Below are 18081 nucleotides of genomic sequence, written 5' to 3' on the forward strand. Positions count from 1 at the left end.
GTTGATGCTTCTAAACTACAGCGTGCTGTCTGTAACCTCCAGTGGTGAACGCCAGGCTAGCCCAACTCCTGGGCACTGTGGAGTGCACACAGGCATCCGGGCGCTTTCTTCACACCAGCCTCTCTGCCCTAACCTGTGGTTGGTAATTGGGTCAGCGACCTGACCCCAAGTTCAATATGCTCAGGCGCCCAATCAAAGCCTGGGACTGGCCCAGGGCTGTTCAGGTCTTGGTTCTGGCACGCTCTGGGTGGAGAGCTACCCGGAGGGGTCAAAAGCCCTGTGTCCATTCTGTAGGATGAGTCCCTCCAGATTTCTCAGTTTGGGGACAATATTTCCTAGGAGTTTAATGCAAATGAGGAAAAATAATAGGCTAAAATGAGCAATCTGGGAGTGGACGGTGGCGGGATGGGGGGTAGGGGAAAACGTCCTTTTAGGCCTTGAGACTGAGGAGTGGGGGCCACCCAGGCTACCCATTGTACCTTTCCAAAGGGACAGGGAGAGAAGGTGCCCACACAGGGAGAGGAGCTTGCCCACACAACACAGCTCAAGGCAAGGTCCAGACCTTGCCTTCTGCTGCCCAAGGGCCTTGTTCATCCCAAATCAACGGACACTCTGAAAACACCGTCTGAAAGAGGGAACCACACTCCTGGGACTCCACTGAGAGAGACGGCCAAACACAAAATACATGAAACCGGCCAGCCTCCGTGTGAACCAAAACCAATGAACTTCTTCACAGGGAAGTCGTTCCTCTAGTTCAGTTGTGGAAGGAACCAACGCTGGGCCTTGAACCTGCCAAGCACTCACAGACCACTAAGCCACACCCCAAACCTGAGTCTGTAACATTTAAAACCGTTTTTTGTTGTTTTCTACTTTTCAGGATGGGCGTGGTAGTGCCCACCTTCAACCCCCACAGTTGGGAGTCAGAGGCAGATGGACAGCAGTGAGTAAAAGGCCAGGCGATCTATATATAGAGTTCCAGGCCAGCAGGAGCTACATAGTGAGACCCCGCCTCAATCAAGCAACCAATCAATTAATTAATTAAAAGTCGGTTTCTCTACAGGGCAAGGTGGCTTACACACCTTACTGGAGAAAAGCTGGGGAGGAAGGATTGCCATCAGTTCAAAAGTAGCCTGGGCTACAGAGGGTGACTTCCTTCTCAAAAGGAAAATCAAAGTAAAATATGAAAATAAGTGAAAACGGTAACAACTACAACAACAAAACGGCCTTTCTCGAAACTCCTGACAAACTCAAGCAACTAGTAGAGGGCTGGCGAGCCAGAGGCACGCCAACACCCTGTCGGTGCCGGGGTGCGCGCAGGGCCCGCGCGGGGCGGCTCTAGGCAGAGGCCCGCCCCCCGAGTGTCCCCTCGAGCCTGGCGCTCCTGCCCCTCCCCGGCCAGCGGAGCTGAGAGCCGGCGACCATGCACGGCGTCCCACCGGCCCCGCTGCTGTGGCTGCAGCTCGCCCTGCTGGGGGCCGCGGGGGCCGGGGCGCGAGTGAGCGCACCGCGGAGCCTGGCGTGGGGCCCCGGCCTGCAGGCCACCGCGGTCCTGCCGGTGCGCTACTTCTTCCTGCAGGCGGTGGACTCGGACGGCCGGAACCTCACTAGCTCGCCGCCAGGTCAGTGCCGGTCGCGGTCCCGTCCCCTTGCGTCCCTGTCCTCAGACACAGCCACATCCGCACTGTGGGTGTCGCCCTCTCTCCCCTCCCAGATGCTCCCTTCCCTCCTCCCTGAAACCCACGAGGGCGGGAGACGCCACCTAGGTCCGTGGGGGTGACTAACTCCAAGGGCCAGGCCACACGTCCCGCGCAATGACTGACGTTGGGGTAAACGGCGTAAAGGGCGCCCGTGCTGTCCTATGGGGAGCGATGGTGCAATCACGTGGTGCAGACGGTCCTCCCTGGCCTGCAGGGAGTGCCTTCCTCCCTGACTTGTGCGCTCCCAGGCCGGCAGTGCAGGGCCTTCTTGTACGCAGGCTTTCCTTTTGCTTTTGATTTATTAAATGCAGACCACAGGGATCTGTGAAACTAAGTAAAAACGGGGCTAGGGAGGGTCTTGTCCTGAATCACCACAGGAATCTGTGAAACTAAGTAGTCTTGTCCTGAATCTCTGCAGGGTCCTGCTCCCACATCTGGCGTTTCAAGTTGTTGCCTGTCAGGATTTGCCAATTTGTGTCTAAATTTAAGGCTGCTCCTAACAGGGTCCCTGTTTTGCCAGCAGAGATAAAATGGTCCAGGGCCTACCTCCTCCACAGCGCAATGGGAACTTAATGTTCTTGGAGGTCACTGTGTGTTTGGTAACCCTGGAGTAATGTCTGTCTATCAGAAAACTTAGACTCTACTGAGAACATAGATAAGCAACTGACCTATCAGGTTACTGCAATGGGGTGTGTGCAGCATGGTGCAAATATTGAAGAACCACAGGTAGGCCCAGGGAAGTCTGGGAAGCCTTGGAGAGTAGGAGTTTGGAGGCTGAGGGTTTTCTGGACAGGCATGCAGATGTGCAAGAGCAGAGAAAGTGTTCAACAGGAGCCTGTGGGGCATGTTTTGGATTCAAACCATGAGATAGTATCACTCCGAGTTTGTAATAAATAAATGAACACAAACATACACTTCTGTGGTTACAGCAAGAGAGTATGGATTTTACCCCCTAGTTCCTTTTTGGATTCTTTTTCCCAAATAAAATTTTCTGCAAAGATTATATCTTATGTATATGGATGTGTGTGTGTGTGTGTGTGTGTGTGACTTGTGTGCAGGTGCGTGTAGAGACCAGAAGAGGGCACTGGATCTGCTGTAGCTGGAGTTTGAGGCACTTGTGAGCTGCCTAATAGAGTTGCTGGGAACTGAACATGTGTCCTCTGGAAGAGTAGGAAGCACTCTTAACCACTGAGTCATCTCTCTAGCTCAAATAGATCATAATGTTTTTATAGTGAGAGAGAAAAAAATTCTTAATATGATTGCAGTGCATGAATGGATCTTGGAGTATGTCCATGGCAGGAAGTCAGACATATTTGGAGGATTATGTAGTCCTAGGGCATAACATTTTGGTCTTCTGGGACACTCTAGTTGCTAATGTAAGGTCCCTTTCCCTCTAACTACAGGGAGCTTTAATAAACTTTCTAAACAGTCCTGGCAGACAAGGTCCCCATTGCTAATACACTTCCTGAAGCACTTAAAGTACCGGTTTCTAATAGTTTTATACTTTTCTTTTTCTCATTTTTTTATTTATTGAGTTAGAGTCTACTATGTAGACCAGGCTGGCCTTCAGCTAACAGAGAGCCACCTGTCTCTTCCTCCAGAGTGTTGGATTAAAGGTATGTGCCACCCAGCTTTTCAGTCTGCTGTATCACACATTATCTTTCTTTTTAAAAAAGTTTTTATTTTATGTGTATGGGTATTTTGCCTGAATGTATATGTCCACCATGTGCATGTCTGCTAGTCTTGGGCCAGAAGAGATATCACATCCCCTAGAACTGGAGTTACAGCCAGTTGTGAGCCACCACGTGGGTGCTGGAACTCGAACCTGGGTCCTCTGGAATAGAAGTTAGTGTTTCTAACTGCTGAGCCATCTCTCCTGCCCCTCGGTTTGCCTTTCTGATGGCAGGCTAGAAAAAACACAAAGAATTTACAAATTCAATTTCAATTTAAAAAGAAATTTTCAGACTCTCTTGAGCTCAGGGAACTTTGTAGAAGAGGAAGTAGGAAGTATATAAGAGCCAGAAGACAAAGTGATGGGCTTTGAAATGCCATCCTCTAGTCCAATGGTTGTCACCCTTCCTAACGCTGTGACCCTTTAATACAGTTCTCATGCTGCGGTGCCCCCCCAACCATAAAGTTATTTTCATTGCTACTTCGTAAGTGTAATTTTGCTATTGCTGTGAACCATAATATAATATTTGATATGCAGATGACCTTAGGTGACCCCTGTGAAAGATGCCCCCAAAGGGGTCACAACTCACAGGTTGAAAACCACTGCTCTAGACTCAACCTTTGCAATCATGAACTCAAAACTGTGGCTACTGCACTAGGCCCACATACGACTGGTCCTACCAACCATCAGTCACAGAATGAGGGGACAGGGTTTATGGAGCCCTGTCCCTCACTTCCAAACTACTATTAGGTTCTGGGAGAGGGACCCTTCAGTTGTGGTTTTTTGTTTGGTTTGTTTTTCAAGACAGGGTTTCTCTGTAGGTTTGGAGACTGTCCTGGAACTCTCTTTGAAGACTAGGTTGGCCTCGAACTCACAGAGATCCGTCTGCCTCTGCTTCCCCAGTGCCGGAATTAAAGGCGTGCGCCACCACCGCCCAGCCCCATCTTCAGCTGCGCACCTGCTGCATACCTGATGCTGAGCCCACCAGGCTCCAATAGATAGCTCCAACTCCGTTGCCACACAGACAGCCCTGGTTAGACACAGTGGGCCACAAAACAAAATGAGTAGCTATGAAAATCAGAAAGAGATGTGTAGAAAAGGGGAGGGGTAAACAAGGGTGGGAGGGGACTGGCGAGGGCTGAGGGTGAGAGTGGTCAGTATGCATTATACCATGAGACATTGTCAAAGAACAAATTTAACAAAACGGGACACTTTCTCAGAAATGAGGGCTGCTAGACACTTAAATGACATTAAATAACGTGTGTGTTTTACAGGGAGAAAGTTGAATTGCCATAGGGCCATCACCTTTAGAGTGTGGACTGTTAACTGCTTGAATGGTAGTCAGAGGAGAAAAGACCAAGTAGGCAGAAAGTTACTTTCTTCAGTGAGTTAAGGTTTTCATTCACTGTCGTTAATGAATAGTTAATGACTCCCATGTTAAGTCAGATCCTCGGCTTCAGGATGGGTCAGACATAGTTGCTGGCCTCAAGGACCTTCCAGCCTGAACTGAACATGATTTACCATGAACACTGAAGGGCAAAGAAGCTTCTGTACTAAGATCCCTGTCTCATCTTTGAGACATAGTAATCAGGAAATGGTCATGTTATTTGTATTTCTTTTGCTTCCAGGTCAAACTCAATTCAAAGTAGTGGTAAAGTCCCTCTCACCTAAAGAGTCAGTCCGAATTTACGTTCCTAAACCTTTGGACAGGAATGATGGAACATTTTTGGTGAGATACAGGATGCACGAGACTGCGCACGCAGGCCTCAGGATAGAGGTGCTCTATGGTAGTGAGCACGTGGCTCAGTCTCCCTACATTCTGAGAGGTAAGGGTTGTTCGTCGTCTGAACCTAGACTTGTGTGGGATGCATGCTTTTCAGAATGGCTTGTGATGACCCTGCAGTCAAGCTCAAACTTCTTTAAAATCATTTTTGGCATTTTGAAAAATCGTCACTTCCTGGGTTTGGAGAGCACTGGTTGCTCTTGCAGAGGACCCGAACTCACACGGGAGCTCACAGTCAAATGTAACTCCACTTCCAGAGAACCCAATGTCCTCTTCTGACCTCTGCAGGTACCAGACATGCATGTAATGCACATACATACATGTGGGCAAAACACTCACACACCTAGAATAAATCTTTAAAAAATATTTTTGTTTCATCTTGTATGATTCCTATTGCTAATTTTTTGTTGTTCATCTTTTTTCCTGCAATGCCAAGTTACCACTAATTCCCTACAGTGTATTTTTTTAATCTCTTGATGCCATTTTTAATTTCCCTAAGCTTTATTCCTGGGATGTGACAGTTAACTGAACATAACTTGATCCTTTAAGTTTTTACCGTTTGCTAGATGGAATTGCGCCATGTTTAATCTAAGGCTAGTTACTCTCAAGGACTGAGAACATGGGCTCCCCAAGTCCCAAGAATGAAGAGACTTTGCAGCCTGGCTGATCCAGGCACTTTCCCTGCCCTGTGGAGTGGGGTACCCGCCCCACCCGCAGTGTTCTGGATGGTTCCTCCTGTGTTGGGTGGTTTCATCTCACAGATGCCCAGATCACAGGGCGGGATGTTTACTCATGAACAGAGTCCTGCACGTTTCCAGGCTTTTCCATGTTGAGTTCCCACCCTTCACATACGCTGTCTTCCCAGGTCATTTTCCCTGTTTTCTCTGCACTCTCCGCTTTCCTCTACCCGGTGAGACTGCTCGTTCAGCCACGCCCTCGTCCCTCTTCCGGTGCTCCAGTTAAGCAGCAAGTCCAGTGACCTTGCTGGTGTCCACCCCCCAGACTCACCCCTGCCCTCTTTGCCTCATGTCCGCAGTCTGAAAACTGAGTGCATCAGCTATGCCAGGCTTTGTTCACCAGTTTCAGGTGAAAGAGTAAGTCAGTGCCTCTTATTGGTCTTGGCCTGAAGTAGAAATCTTTGAAAAAAAAACATCAGGCTGAATTTGACATGTAATTCCAGCACTTCAAGGAGGTAGAGGCAGGAGGAGCAGGAGTTAAGGCCAACCCAGACTACATGAGACTGTTTCCAAAGATCATAAATAAATCCCCAAGAAAATTTAATTTTATATTAAATGTGAATGTGTCCTGAGATCACATATCAGGTTTGCATACGTTGTTTTCTAAATACATCTTTCTCTGAGATATGCCGACTGAGGCAGCATTAGAGGCTTTGAGGGAAAGGTCCTCCATTTTCTCAAAAACTCACTGTTTCTACGTTGGAATGTCTGAAAGTCAGGAAGCTCTCCTTTTGCATGCTAAAATGAAGTCGTTATATATTAATTACTTATACCTCACTAGAATCGAATGTGACTGGAGTGTGTTCCTTTGGGAGGAAGCGCACACTGCACAGTCTGTCTAAGGTGCCTCCTGAGGGGACAGAGTGCGACTCTGACATCATTTGTCTCAGATAGTTTTGGCTCTGTCAGTAGTTTTCAGATTTGCTCACACCTCCTTGTTAACTCAGGGTGGTGTTGTGTGTGTGTGTGTGTGTGTGTGTGTGTGTGTGTGTGTGTGTCTCGCCTCCCTAGGACCCGTGTACCATGAGTACTGCGACTGCCCAGAAGAGGATCCTCAGGCCTGGCAGAAAACTCTGTCCTGTCCAGCCACGGAACCACAGATCGAGCAAGATTTTACTTCCTTCCCCAGCATCGATCTCCAGCAGATGCTGAAGGAAGTCCCCAAAAGATTCGGGGACGAGCGGGGGGCTGTTGTTCATTACACAATTGTCAACAACCGCATCCACCGGAGATCTTTGGGGAAATACACAGACTTCAAAATGTTCTCTGATGAAATTTTGCTGTCACTGGCAAGAAAGGTATGAAAATTAATGAATGGATTCCAAAAATAGTATCATTTAAAAATTTTGTTGCTACAGTTACATACTTAGAACTATAAAGACCAGTGAGAGTGCCTGTAATCCTGAACTGAGGCCTGTGGGACTTGAGTATGAACTAGAGTGGGAGAGTGAGGCTCTGAATGCCAGGCCAGAACATAGCTCTTGTTCCTAGTCTACAGATTCTGGTAAGGTGAATGGTGACATTCGTGCCGGGTGTAGAGATTTGGGCAGTTGTATAGACTGTGTTCAAGTTGAGGGAGGTGGGAGTCAGAACTCTTAGGAAGGAAATTGATGCAGCATTCCAAGCAAGAGGACCTCCCTGGAGGATCAGTCGTGGGCATGGAAACGGGGTGGAGGGTTCTAAAGGCAAAGGTGGAAGAGGGCATGGCGAGGGTGGGGAAAGGCTTAGGTCCGACTGAAGACCGTTGCATAGGCAGCTGGAGCGTGGTCACAAAGCCACATGTTCACACTTCTCTATATGCCCACTTCTGTGACATTGCATTTTAATGCCACCTCTGGAGAAAGGTGGCCGACTCCCCGTTAAATGAGTTTGCTCTGCACTACCCTCAGCCGGAGACTTTCTTCTCCTTTGTCTCACTGTCTCCGTGGTCTTCTCTGTCAGTACTAAGGGACATTAGGACCTGAGTCTAACCCTCAGAACCCGTGTGACCAGTGGTGACAGCATGTGCTTGTAATCCCAGTGCTGAGGAAGCAGACAGAGGTGGATCCCCAAGGCTCAGAGGCCAGCCAGCTTAACCACCGCAGAAAGATCCAGGCCAGTGAGAGACCATGTCTCAAAACCAAAAAGCAAACAAGCAAATTAGGTAGCTAGCTCTTGAGGAGAAACACCAAAGATTGACCCCTGACCTCCACACATCTACAAGCATAGCCAAGAGACTGGGCATTTGGTACCTCCCAGCACTAATGTTTGTGCTTTTGTTTTTGTAGGTCACCCTCCCAGATTTAGAATTTTATATTAACCTGGGAGATTGGCCCTTGGAGCATCGAAAAGTCAATGATACTCCTGGACCTATACCTATCATTTCCTGGTGCGGCTCCTTGGATTCAAGAGACATTATCCTTCCAACATATGATGTCACCCATTCCACACTTGAAGCAATGAGGGGTGTCACAAATGATCTCCTCTCTGTTCAGGGAAATACAGGTAAGCCAAGGCTAATTAATTCTCTGGGGGAAAACATTAAGGGTAAAAAGGTGAAGGGAATGTTTAATCAGAAAGAATAGATGTACACGCTTAACCCTCCTTACTTTCTGTGTGCGAGGGCTCAAGCTCCATTCCCAGCATAGCAAAGTGTGTGTGGGGGGGGGAAACACCCTAAGGCCAAAAGAGAATGTCTAGGATTCTATTTTGAAAATGAAAAGCACGAAGTTTAGGGAAATAACACCCAAGCCTATATTCACGGTCTCTTCTTTGAGTTTAGTCATTTGTAAACCAAGTCTGCATTTAATTATACTTATATGAAAAGCTAAACCAAAACATTAAATGTATTTAAGTAATATGTATATTTGGTAAACTTGTCACTTAATTCTGACTCCGTTGCTTGTTATTACTGGATGAAATGAGAGCAAATTGTGAAAACTCTTAAGAGGGTCGTGATCATGGTGTAATTGGGGCATTGTGAACCCATCCTCCAGTACTTCGTCAGAAAGTCTCTCATTTTGTTTTTATGTGCTTCGTGAGTCTTTCAAATTGGAATCCTTTCTCTCTTTTTATGATGCCTTCCATTTATGACACAGTGCCCATTTTTTGGAAACTCACTGGGCTGCAAAAAACTTGGCTTTGTCCTTTCCAGTCTCTACTTCGATTTGTTGTTATTTGGGGGACAAGATCAGAGATTTGTGCAAAGTATCTAATGATATCATGAAGAGAAAAGGTAAATGAAAATGAGAAGAAGACCATATGAAATTAAAGTTGGCCTACTTTCAATCTGATAAGTGACTTTCTGAGTATGCTGAGAAGGTTGAACCCCTCTGATTTCTGCGTCTTGTGATGTCCCTGAGGCTGTGATAGGCATTTAGCCAACATCTTTCTTTAGGATATAAGAGGTCTTCTTAGAGATTGAAATTAATTCTTCTAAATTATTTCCCTTCTTAAAAAGAGAAGATATAAATAGAGAGCTGGGCATGGTGGCTCATGCCTGTAATTCTAGCACTTGGAAGCCTGAGACAGGAAGAGAGTAGTTAGTTAGAGATCTGGCTGGGTTATATAGCAGTAGCAGACCAGCCAGCAATATATAGTAAGATCCGATCTCAAACTCCCCATATACCTATGTGAATATAGTGGGCTATATAACTACACTTAATAGCATCAAAGAAAAGTATTTCCCTCTATTCAAAAGTATGAGTCGTTGAATTAGAGAGATGGCCAAGTCGGTAAGAGCACTTACTGCTCTTCTAGAGGACCCAGGTTTAATTCCTTGCACCCACTTGATGTACAACAATCTGTAACTCCAATCCCAGGAGATCTGGTTCCCTCCTGTGGCCTCTGTGGGCACTTCATGCACATAGTGCACAGACATACACGAAATGCATATGCACATAAAATAAAAGTAAAGAGAGGAATATGAACTAAAAATCTGTTGGGGTTGCTTAGTCTGCTGACCTCATATAAAAACAAAAGCCTAGCTCATGTGTGACTATGAAACATGAAGGATTGAAGCAGCTATGGCCTGGGAGTAGAAAAATTGCAGAACCTCTGCTTGCTTTGAGCTTGGCCTGATAATAGTGTTTAACATGGTGGACAGCAGTGCCCACGTGAGCTGTTGTTGGTAGGTAAATGGGAGGGGCTGGAGCAAACAGACAGACAGCCTCTGAAAGCACCTCTGGCAGACTACAACTCAGTCCTAGATATTTTGGAAACAGCATCTATGTTACAAAGTGAGTTTGTGACGAGTATCAATATTTTAAATGAGAATGGTAGATTAAAGGGCATTGTACTGTCTTTTGATTTCAGATTCTTAATCATAATTTTTTATGGCCTCAAACTTCTAGGGCCTTCCTGGATCAATAAAACAGAGAAAGCTTTCTTCCGAGGTAGAGATAGCCGGGAGGAGAGGCTGCAGTTGGTACAGCTGTCCAAAGAAAATCCACAGCTGCTAGATGCAGGAATTACAGGATATTTCTTTTTCCAAGAGAAAGAAAAAGAGCTTGGAAAAGCCAAGTTGATGGGTTTCTTTGATTTCTTTAAGGTATGAGTCTTCCTATGGCTATGAAATAATGAACTGTGTCCAAAGTCTACAAATAGGTGGTTCAAGCAGGTTGCCTCGGTTTGTAGCTAATGTCACTTTCACACTTTCCTGTCGAGGGGATCACTCAACTCTGACAGTTTTGTCTCTGCTAATTTTGTTTACCAAATAACCTAGAATATATTTAATGCTTAATGTAAGAGCTAACATGAAGTGTATATGTATTTATTGTGACTTTTCCCTTTGACTTAATAAGCTGCAAAGATAAGTGTCTTTTACATGAAGTGATCTCAAGTGATCTTTGATAAAAGGAGTATTCATTTTTATATATGCAAAATAGGCGGTAGAGCTGGACTTCGGGTCCTGCCTGTGACCCCTCATCTCTTAGTGGCCCTGATAACCTGTGATGCCTGCCCTTGATGTTTGTGTGCGTGCGTGCATGCGTGTGTGTGTGTGTGTGTGTGTGTGTGTGTGTGTGTGTGTGTGTGGTATGCATGCACATACATGTCTGTGCCCCTCCTTTAGAGTGTTATCATGAAACCCACACCTAACTGGCTAGGAAACACATCGTACTTACTATTTAATAAATCATGTTTTAAATAAATTATTAAGAGGTTAGGGTATAGCCCAGTGCATAATCTTCCATTACATGTGAGAGGCATAGGTTTGGTCTCCAGCACTGGAAAAGAAAGAGGGGGAATGGAATCAAGGAAGAAAAGGAGTTGCCATAGCTGGGAATGGATCATCTTCATCTCAGGGCTTCTATGATGAAGAAAACAGTGAATTTGCATTCAGAATGTTTATAAATTTCTATGTATACCAGTTTTCTCACTTGTAAAAAACACCCCCCCAAAAAAACGTGCTTTATATTATAACTAAATTGGATTTCATGCCTTTGATAAATGCTTTTGAAATGGAAATCAGAACTTATTATCCCAATATATGCCAATGAAGTAACGGCTTCTCCAGGTTCTGTCAACTAGTTTTTATTACACTTATTTATCAGTGTGTGTGTATGTGTGTGTGGGGGGGGTCAGAAGACAGCTTACCAAGGTTACTTCTCTTCCTCTACCATGTGGGTCCTGGGTATTGAACTTGAATCATCTGATTTGGCAGCAAGCTCCTCTACCCACTGAGTCATCTTACCTACAGCTTACAGGCTGGTAAGACGTAAACTCTATTTTACATAAACTCCAGTTTATCAGCCTGTAAACTTTAAAATAGGGACAATGCCTTTTCATTTGGTGGGTTTAGTGTAAAGAATAAATGAAATTACATATACACGAAAATTGATAATTAATATTTCTTTCAGAATATTAAAATTTAGAACTTTGACAATAGTTTTAGAACCTGCCTTGATTACAGAAGTCTAGACTGTCTGCTTCACAGATGTAATTGAAACAAGCCTTTGTTTCTAGTTCTAAAACCTTCTGCAAGGGAGCTGTTACAGGCTGGTTACCATTTTTATACAAAGAGACAACGGAAGACAAGTGAAATGCGAACACAGATGTGGGAAAGTGGAGATCATCCCTCTGTTTAATTGTGAAATACTGATGAGAAACAGAAGCAAAGCAAATGGCTTTATGAGGCTTTTTTGCTTTTAACCTTCTAGTACAAGTACCAGGTGAATGTGGATGGAACAGTGGCCGCATACAGGTATCCGTATCTCATGCTGGGAGACAGCCTGGTTCTGAAGCAGGACTCCCCATATTATGAACATTTCTATGTGGCACTAAGGCCTTGGAAGCACTACGTTCCCATTAAAAGAAACCTCAGTGACCTTCTGGAGAAAGTGAAATGGGCCAAGGTATGTTCAATGCAATTTTCCTTTTCTTGGTCAATATCCAAGTTATTAATACGGGAGACCTGTGTTCCATCAGGACTTAATGTATCGTAGTGAAATAAAAATCAAAGGAAGTATGATTTTCTAAAAATAAAAGAACAAACAAACTAAAAAAACCAGACACATTGTTCCTTTTAAATAGCTAATGAACAGACATCAGAGGTTGGAGAGATGGCTGCATGGTTAAGAGCACTTGTTGCTCTTCCAAAGGCCCTTGGTTCCCAGCACTCATAGGGGTCTGTAGCTCCAGCTCCAGGGAATCAGATGACCTCTTCTGGCTTCTGTGGTCACTGCACTCAATGCACACAAACCCACGTGTAGATACACACATGTACACATAGAAAAGAGAAAGAAAGGACAGCAGAATCATTTTGTATGCCCTCTGTCAACATTGCTGAAGGTTAGATTTGAAGTCTAGGGTCATATGCAATATAGATTTTTCTAAATGATTCACTGTTTGCATTTATATATGCAAAACAAAAACACAGAATGCAAATTACAGATGGAAAAGGCCAGGGTTGAAAGACTGCTTTCATATTATATATTAAGAGAACATTCCAGGCAAATCTGGTATTCCTCTTTCCCACATATAGGAAGAAAAAAAACCCCACAAGTCCTTACCCAACACATGCTACACAGCACCCCAAGAGCAAATTCCCATAAAACAGGGGTTCCTTTTCTTTAAGGAACAGTATTAAAAACTATTGTGGTTTATTATGAAATTAAAAATTTATTCTTCTATTATAACATTTTTCCATTTTTTTAAGTTTTGAGAAATAATATTTCATTATGGGAATGATGGATCAGAATCATTGCTCTGGCTTTTCCTAAGATCCACGATTGCCAGCAAATAGTTTTTCCTATGAGTAGTTTGCAGGAAATCAAGTGTTCCCCATGACTACAATTAGGAGCATTGGTTATTCCTGGCACTACAGCCGGTGAGTACTAGTGAGTGAGTTTTTTTAATTACAACAGCGTTAGTCTTTTGTGGCTACTGCTTTGTAACAGAACATTGTCTCTGCATATTTGAATGAAGCTTTATGAGAATCACATTTTTATTAGTTTTAATTTTAATGTGTCGGTGTAGAGGTCTGTGCACTTGAATGAAGATGCCCTCAAAGGCCAGAGGCCTCAAACCCCCTGGAGCTAGAGCTGAGAACCACAAAGGTGGGTGCTGGGAGCGGGACTCAGATCCACTGCTGGGCCATCTCCCCCCTCCCCTTTTTTTTTTCCTGTATTGTTTTGGAGGCTGTCCTGGAACTCGCTCTGTATATACCAGGCTGGCCTGGAACTCACAGAGATCCGCCTGCCTCTGCCTCCCGAGTGCTGGGATTAAAGGCGTGCTGCCTTTAAAGCTGCGCGGAAGCTTTTAAAAGACGTTTTAACATGGTAATTGGTCCATTCTGTTCTTAGACAGAGGGCACCGCTGGGGAGGCAGATGATGGACGCAGGCCTTTTCCCTGGGTAGGTAGGGAAGCTCCAGAAGAGGCCAGTGAGGCCCGTGGAGTCCGGTCCTATGATCTTGTCCCTTTAACAGATATTAGTGAACTGTCCCCTGGCCTCCTCCGTAAGTTATGGCCCATTGCAGTCTACTTCTCCGTGCTGCCGGCGTTCACCTCGCCTACCTCCCTCGCACTGGGATCTAGCTTTCTCTGTGGGCTACGGCAGCCATTTTCATTCTTTCCTTCTAGGAAAATGATGAAGAAGCAAAGAAGATCGCAAAAGAAGGACAGTTAACTGCTAGGGACCTGCTCCAGCCACCCAGACTCTTCTGTTATTATTACAAAGTACTACAGGTCAGTTCAGGGTTCAACCTGATGGGTGGGAGTCCTTAGACCACGTGCGTGGCTTGGACACTTTGTACCATGCTTCCTGAGGGGATCGGGGCAGCTGTGGAAAGAAGGTGGGTTCCGCTGAGACTCCAGCCTGAGGGGGAAAAGGACTTTGGATCCTCCACACTTTTAATGTCTCTTCTTGGAGGCCATGGAAGTAAATTAATTACGGGCGCCTCACATCTTGTCAGTGTGCGCCCCCTGGTGGTTGATTCGTAAAGATGGTCCTTCCTTTGTGGGTGGAATAAAGGCAAGTCTTATCCCACTCCCCTCGCCCCCCCCAACACATGCCTGGCTTGCCATCCTTACATGGGTTCCATCCTGTGTACTAATCTAGTTTTAATATTTTTTATTTCAGTTACACTTTAGTGATTTATTTTGTGAGCTTGGAGTTAGTACCTGTGGAGGTCAGAGGACAGTTTACTGGAGTTGGTCTCTCCTTCCACCATGTAGGTCCCAGGGCTTGAAACAGGGTGTTAAGGACCGGCGGCAGGCAGCTTTACCCACTAAGCCATCTTACCAGCCCTGGCTTTAATTTTAATGGTAGGAGCTTCTACCTCTAACGTGTTAGTTAGTCTCCCTTAGTTATATTTCTATTTTGTTGGCATTAGCCCAATACTAGGAATACATAACCAAGTGGAAGCTTGAAGGGAGTGAAAGACTCTTCAAATGAATGTTTTGCACGGGCCTCTTGGTGTGGTTATAACTCCAGCGCTCCAGGATAGATGGAAGTGGCCATCTATGCACTCTATCTGGAGATGCTCGCCACCTGGGCTTGCTGTCATGAAAATACAACAAGATAATTGTTCATTAGAATGCAGGATAAGTGCTACCTCCATTTGTTCCACCCAGGGGCATTTTGCTTGGCATCTCTTTTCTAGAGGTGTCCCATTTACACGGAAGTGTAGATTAGGGTTCCATGCCAGCCTATGGGAGTTTCACCAGCATTTGTAGTAAGTAAAGTTAAAATGTAACTGTGGGATTAGAAGAGGCCAGACCTTTGGTTTGGGTCAGAAACACCGTGACTGAGGTAGGAATGTGTGGGAGGTGGGACTAGAATGAAGCATGAACTAAACCTTCCATTGCTTCGAAACATTTCAGAAATACGCCGAGCGCCAGGCCAGCAAGCCCATGATACGTGATGGAATGGAAATTGTCCCCCAGCCGGATGATGGCACATCTGTTTGCCAGTGCCACAGGAAGAGGCCAGAGAGGGAAGACCTTTAAGGAGGCCCAGCTTCACACTCCTTTGTATGCTGCTGCATCTTTAAGACTTGTGAAGATGGCAAGCTGTGGAGAAACAGACGAGCCAGGCTCTCTAGAGGCGAAGCAAGAGGATTTCTGTAGTGCAAAGCCTGCCTCAGATACATGGTGATTTCCTGGCCAGCCCAGACTACCCAGTTGGATTTTATCAAGAAGCCAAATCAGCCAGGCAGTGGTGGCACACACCGTTAGTTCCGGGACTTGGGAAGCAGAGGCAGGTAGATCTCTGTGAGTTTGAGGCCAGCGTGGTCTATAGAGTAAGTTCCAGAATAGCCAAAGCTACACAGAGAAACCCTGTCTCAAAAAAAAGCCAAAGCAAAAAAGAAATGCACAGAGATGCTAAGATGCTCTCATGAGGCAGAAAGATCATGAGTTTCAGTATTACCAAATACCTTTGGATATTCATTTTATTTGGGGTGAAAACTGCTCATTTGAGCATCATAGTAGATAAAAAAACATATAAATCACCTGGGAATTTGTGGATATCACATTCACTGGTTTGTTTCTATCTTTTGTTCACTTACTTTTACATTCAATTATGAAGGGAAAGTATTTGGGGGAGTTTTTATTTTCCCTCCCTGTGTAGTTTCTCCTCTTGCCAGCTGTTCTTGATGGTCAGTGACGGCAGCCTCCTGCTGGAGGGTCTGATGAGGTTAACTAAGGAACGGGCTGCTGCTATCAAAACTAGCGTGGAGATGGTGGAGGAACACACTGTATCGTTTAAATCTTCTCAGCTAAGTTTTTGCCAGAATTGGGGGAAATTGTATCTTACACTGGTAAGTCACAACCTGTTCGGGTTGTGTACCTATTAAAGACAGCATAGCTATTAGTGTATATGGTGGCATCCTGTGGGTGTCTTTATCATCTATATACTAGGAATATAAGAAATAACAGTTGTCAGTGTGAGATCTTAATTATTTTTGTCCCTCCAAAACAATGTCCTCAAAAACTGCTCCACCGGCCTCAGGAAGCCTCAGCATCCTGGGATTCACTAGTAAGCCCAGGGCAGAGGCAGGGCCATCCCTGGATTCACAGTCCTCTCAGTGGCTTGCACCGTTAAGATAAAGGCTTTGGTACTTGCCTCTGCCTCTTAGGGCAGGGTCGAGATCTAAGTCTCATACCATAAATTCGAGTCTAATTCCTCAGAGCACCATCGAGTCGAGATGCAGATCATGACCGAATGCTCTTAGAGCCCCCAGAGTCAAAGTGCTCCATGGACTGGGGCAATCATTTAGTCATATCTGTTCTCCCGGGGAATAATAACAACACAGGAATGTGTATTTTTAACCAGACCATAGAAATGAATCATCAAGCCAAATATCCCATCACCTATTTAAAACCTGCCTGTGTAGTATGAACTATAGTAGGACAAGCTGTCCTGAGGCCACACCCTGGTGCACGTGAGTCTGTATCTGTTGTGCACAGAGAGGAGGGCATTATGGAAATGGGTTATGGAAAGAAAGGCTGTCTCCCTCGTTTCTACCTCTGTAACCCCAGGCCCAGAAAGCAAAGGGTAGTTTGTTATAGACACGTTAAGTCTTTTAGGTTGATGTTGTCTGGCGATGAACATCCTAACAGTTAAAGGACGTTGAGACAAATTAGCCGTTTCTATTGACTTGCCAGGGCCCCCACGATCCTCATTTTGGAGCATTCCACCAGAGACAGGGTCTTTGACATGAACCTGCAGGGGACATTTCCCATCCAAACTGAAACAAGTCTTTTAAGAAATCTAGACAGTCCCCCATTTCTCCAGCTTGACCACAGCCTTTGAAATGAGTTTTACATGGCTTTTGTGTTATTGGCTTGAATATATCTTCAGAGGCCATGAATTGAGAGAGAGAAAAGGGGACCACCTGGGGGAGGCTAGAGGGAGGACCAGAACAATGATAAAATGAAATTTTAATTTCAACAAAAATATTTAAAATCTGACTTTTGTTGAAAGGAGAGGGATACAAGGATGTAAAGATATAGTTGTGTGGAGAGATGGCTCAGTGGTTAAGAGCACTAACTGCTCTTCCAGAGGACCCAGGTTCAACTTCCGGCACCCACATGACAGCTCACAACTATCTGTAACTCCAGTTCCAGGGGACCTGACACCTTCACATCAATGCACATAAAATAAATAAGTTAAATAAAATCTTTAAAAAGATATAGTTGTGCTCATTTGAATAAACTGTCACCAATGCTTGTGGCTTCAATCACTCTAAGTGGCTGTCACCCATCGATAGTAAATGCATTGCCCAAACAGACACTGCCCAAACAGACACTGGCAGTTGGGGAAGCAAATACACCACTGACCAGGGGAAGGCAGTGTTAACTATGCTGTAATGAGAACTTTCCACAGTGTGTTCGGTAAAGACCAAAGGTACAGGACCTAGAATGTGAAAACAGTTTGCCAAAGACAAAAGGAAATGGATGAGTTTGAAGGACAAGTTGCCAGTACTGGGGACGGTATGGAGAGAAGGGAATTTTTTGTTTTATACCTTTTTATAGTATTTAAATTGTTTTTTAACTATGGATATAAATCAAGTTGGAAACTAAAGATGTCAACATGGTAAAAGAATAAATGCACAGAGGACATAAGAAGGAAAAGAAAATGATACTGATGTTTTCCATGATGCCAATATTGAAAACCTATGTCTGAAATTTTACCATGTGATTTTATTATATACTCTTTTTTAAATAAAACAGATTTTCTTAATAAAAATTGGAAACCATGTATTTGTTTT

General features: G+C 44.9%; 1 protein-coding gene across 1 annotated transcript; it reads left to right on the top strand.

The window, feature by feature from the left end:
- The first annotated feature begins 1356 nt into the window (after positions 1 to 1356).
- On the top strand, positions 1357 to 18059 carry Poglut3 (protein O-glucosyltransferase 3). The gene is made up of 8 exons (XM_005069537.4): positions 1357 to 1619; positions 4998 to 5195; positions 6901 to 7187; positions 8157 to 8373; positions 10221 to 10417; positions 12027 to 12221; positions 13949 to 14053; positions 15191 to 18059. The coding sequence occupies exons 1-8, from the start codon at positions 1421 to 1423 to the stop codon at positions 15314 to 15316; spliced, it is 1524 nt and encodes a 507-aa protein (XP_005069594.1). The 5' UTR covers positions 1357 to 1420; the 3' UTR covers positions 15317 to 18059.
- Positions 18060 to 18081: the final 22 nt, after the last annotated feature.

This window comes from Mesocricetus auratus, unplaced genomic scaffold (assembly GCF_017639785.1).
Source record: "Mesocricetus auratus isolate SY011 unplaced genomic scaffold, BCM_Maur_2.0 Super-Scaffold_100022, whole genome shotgun sequence".
Lineage (NCBI taxonomy): Eukaryota > Metazoa > Chordata > Mammalia > Rodentia > Cricetidae > Mesocricetus > Mesocricetus auratus.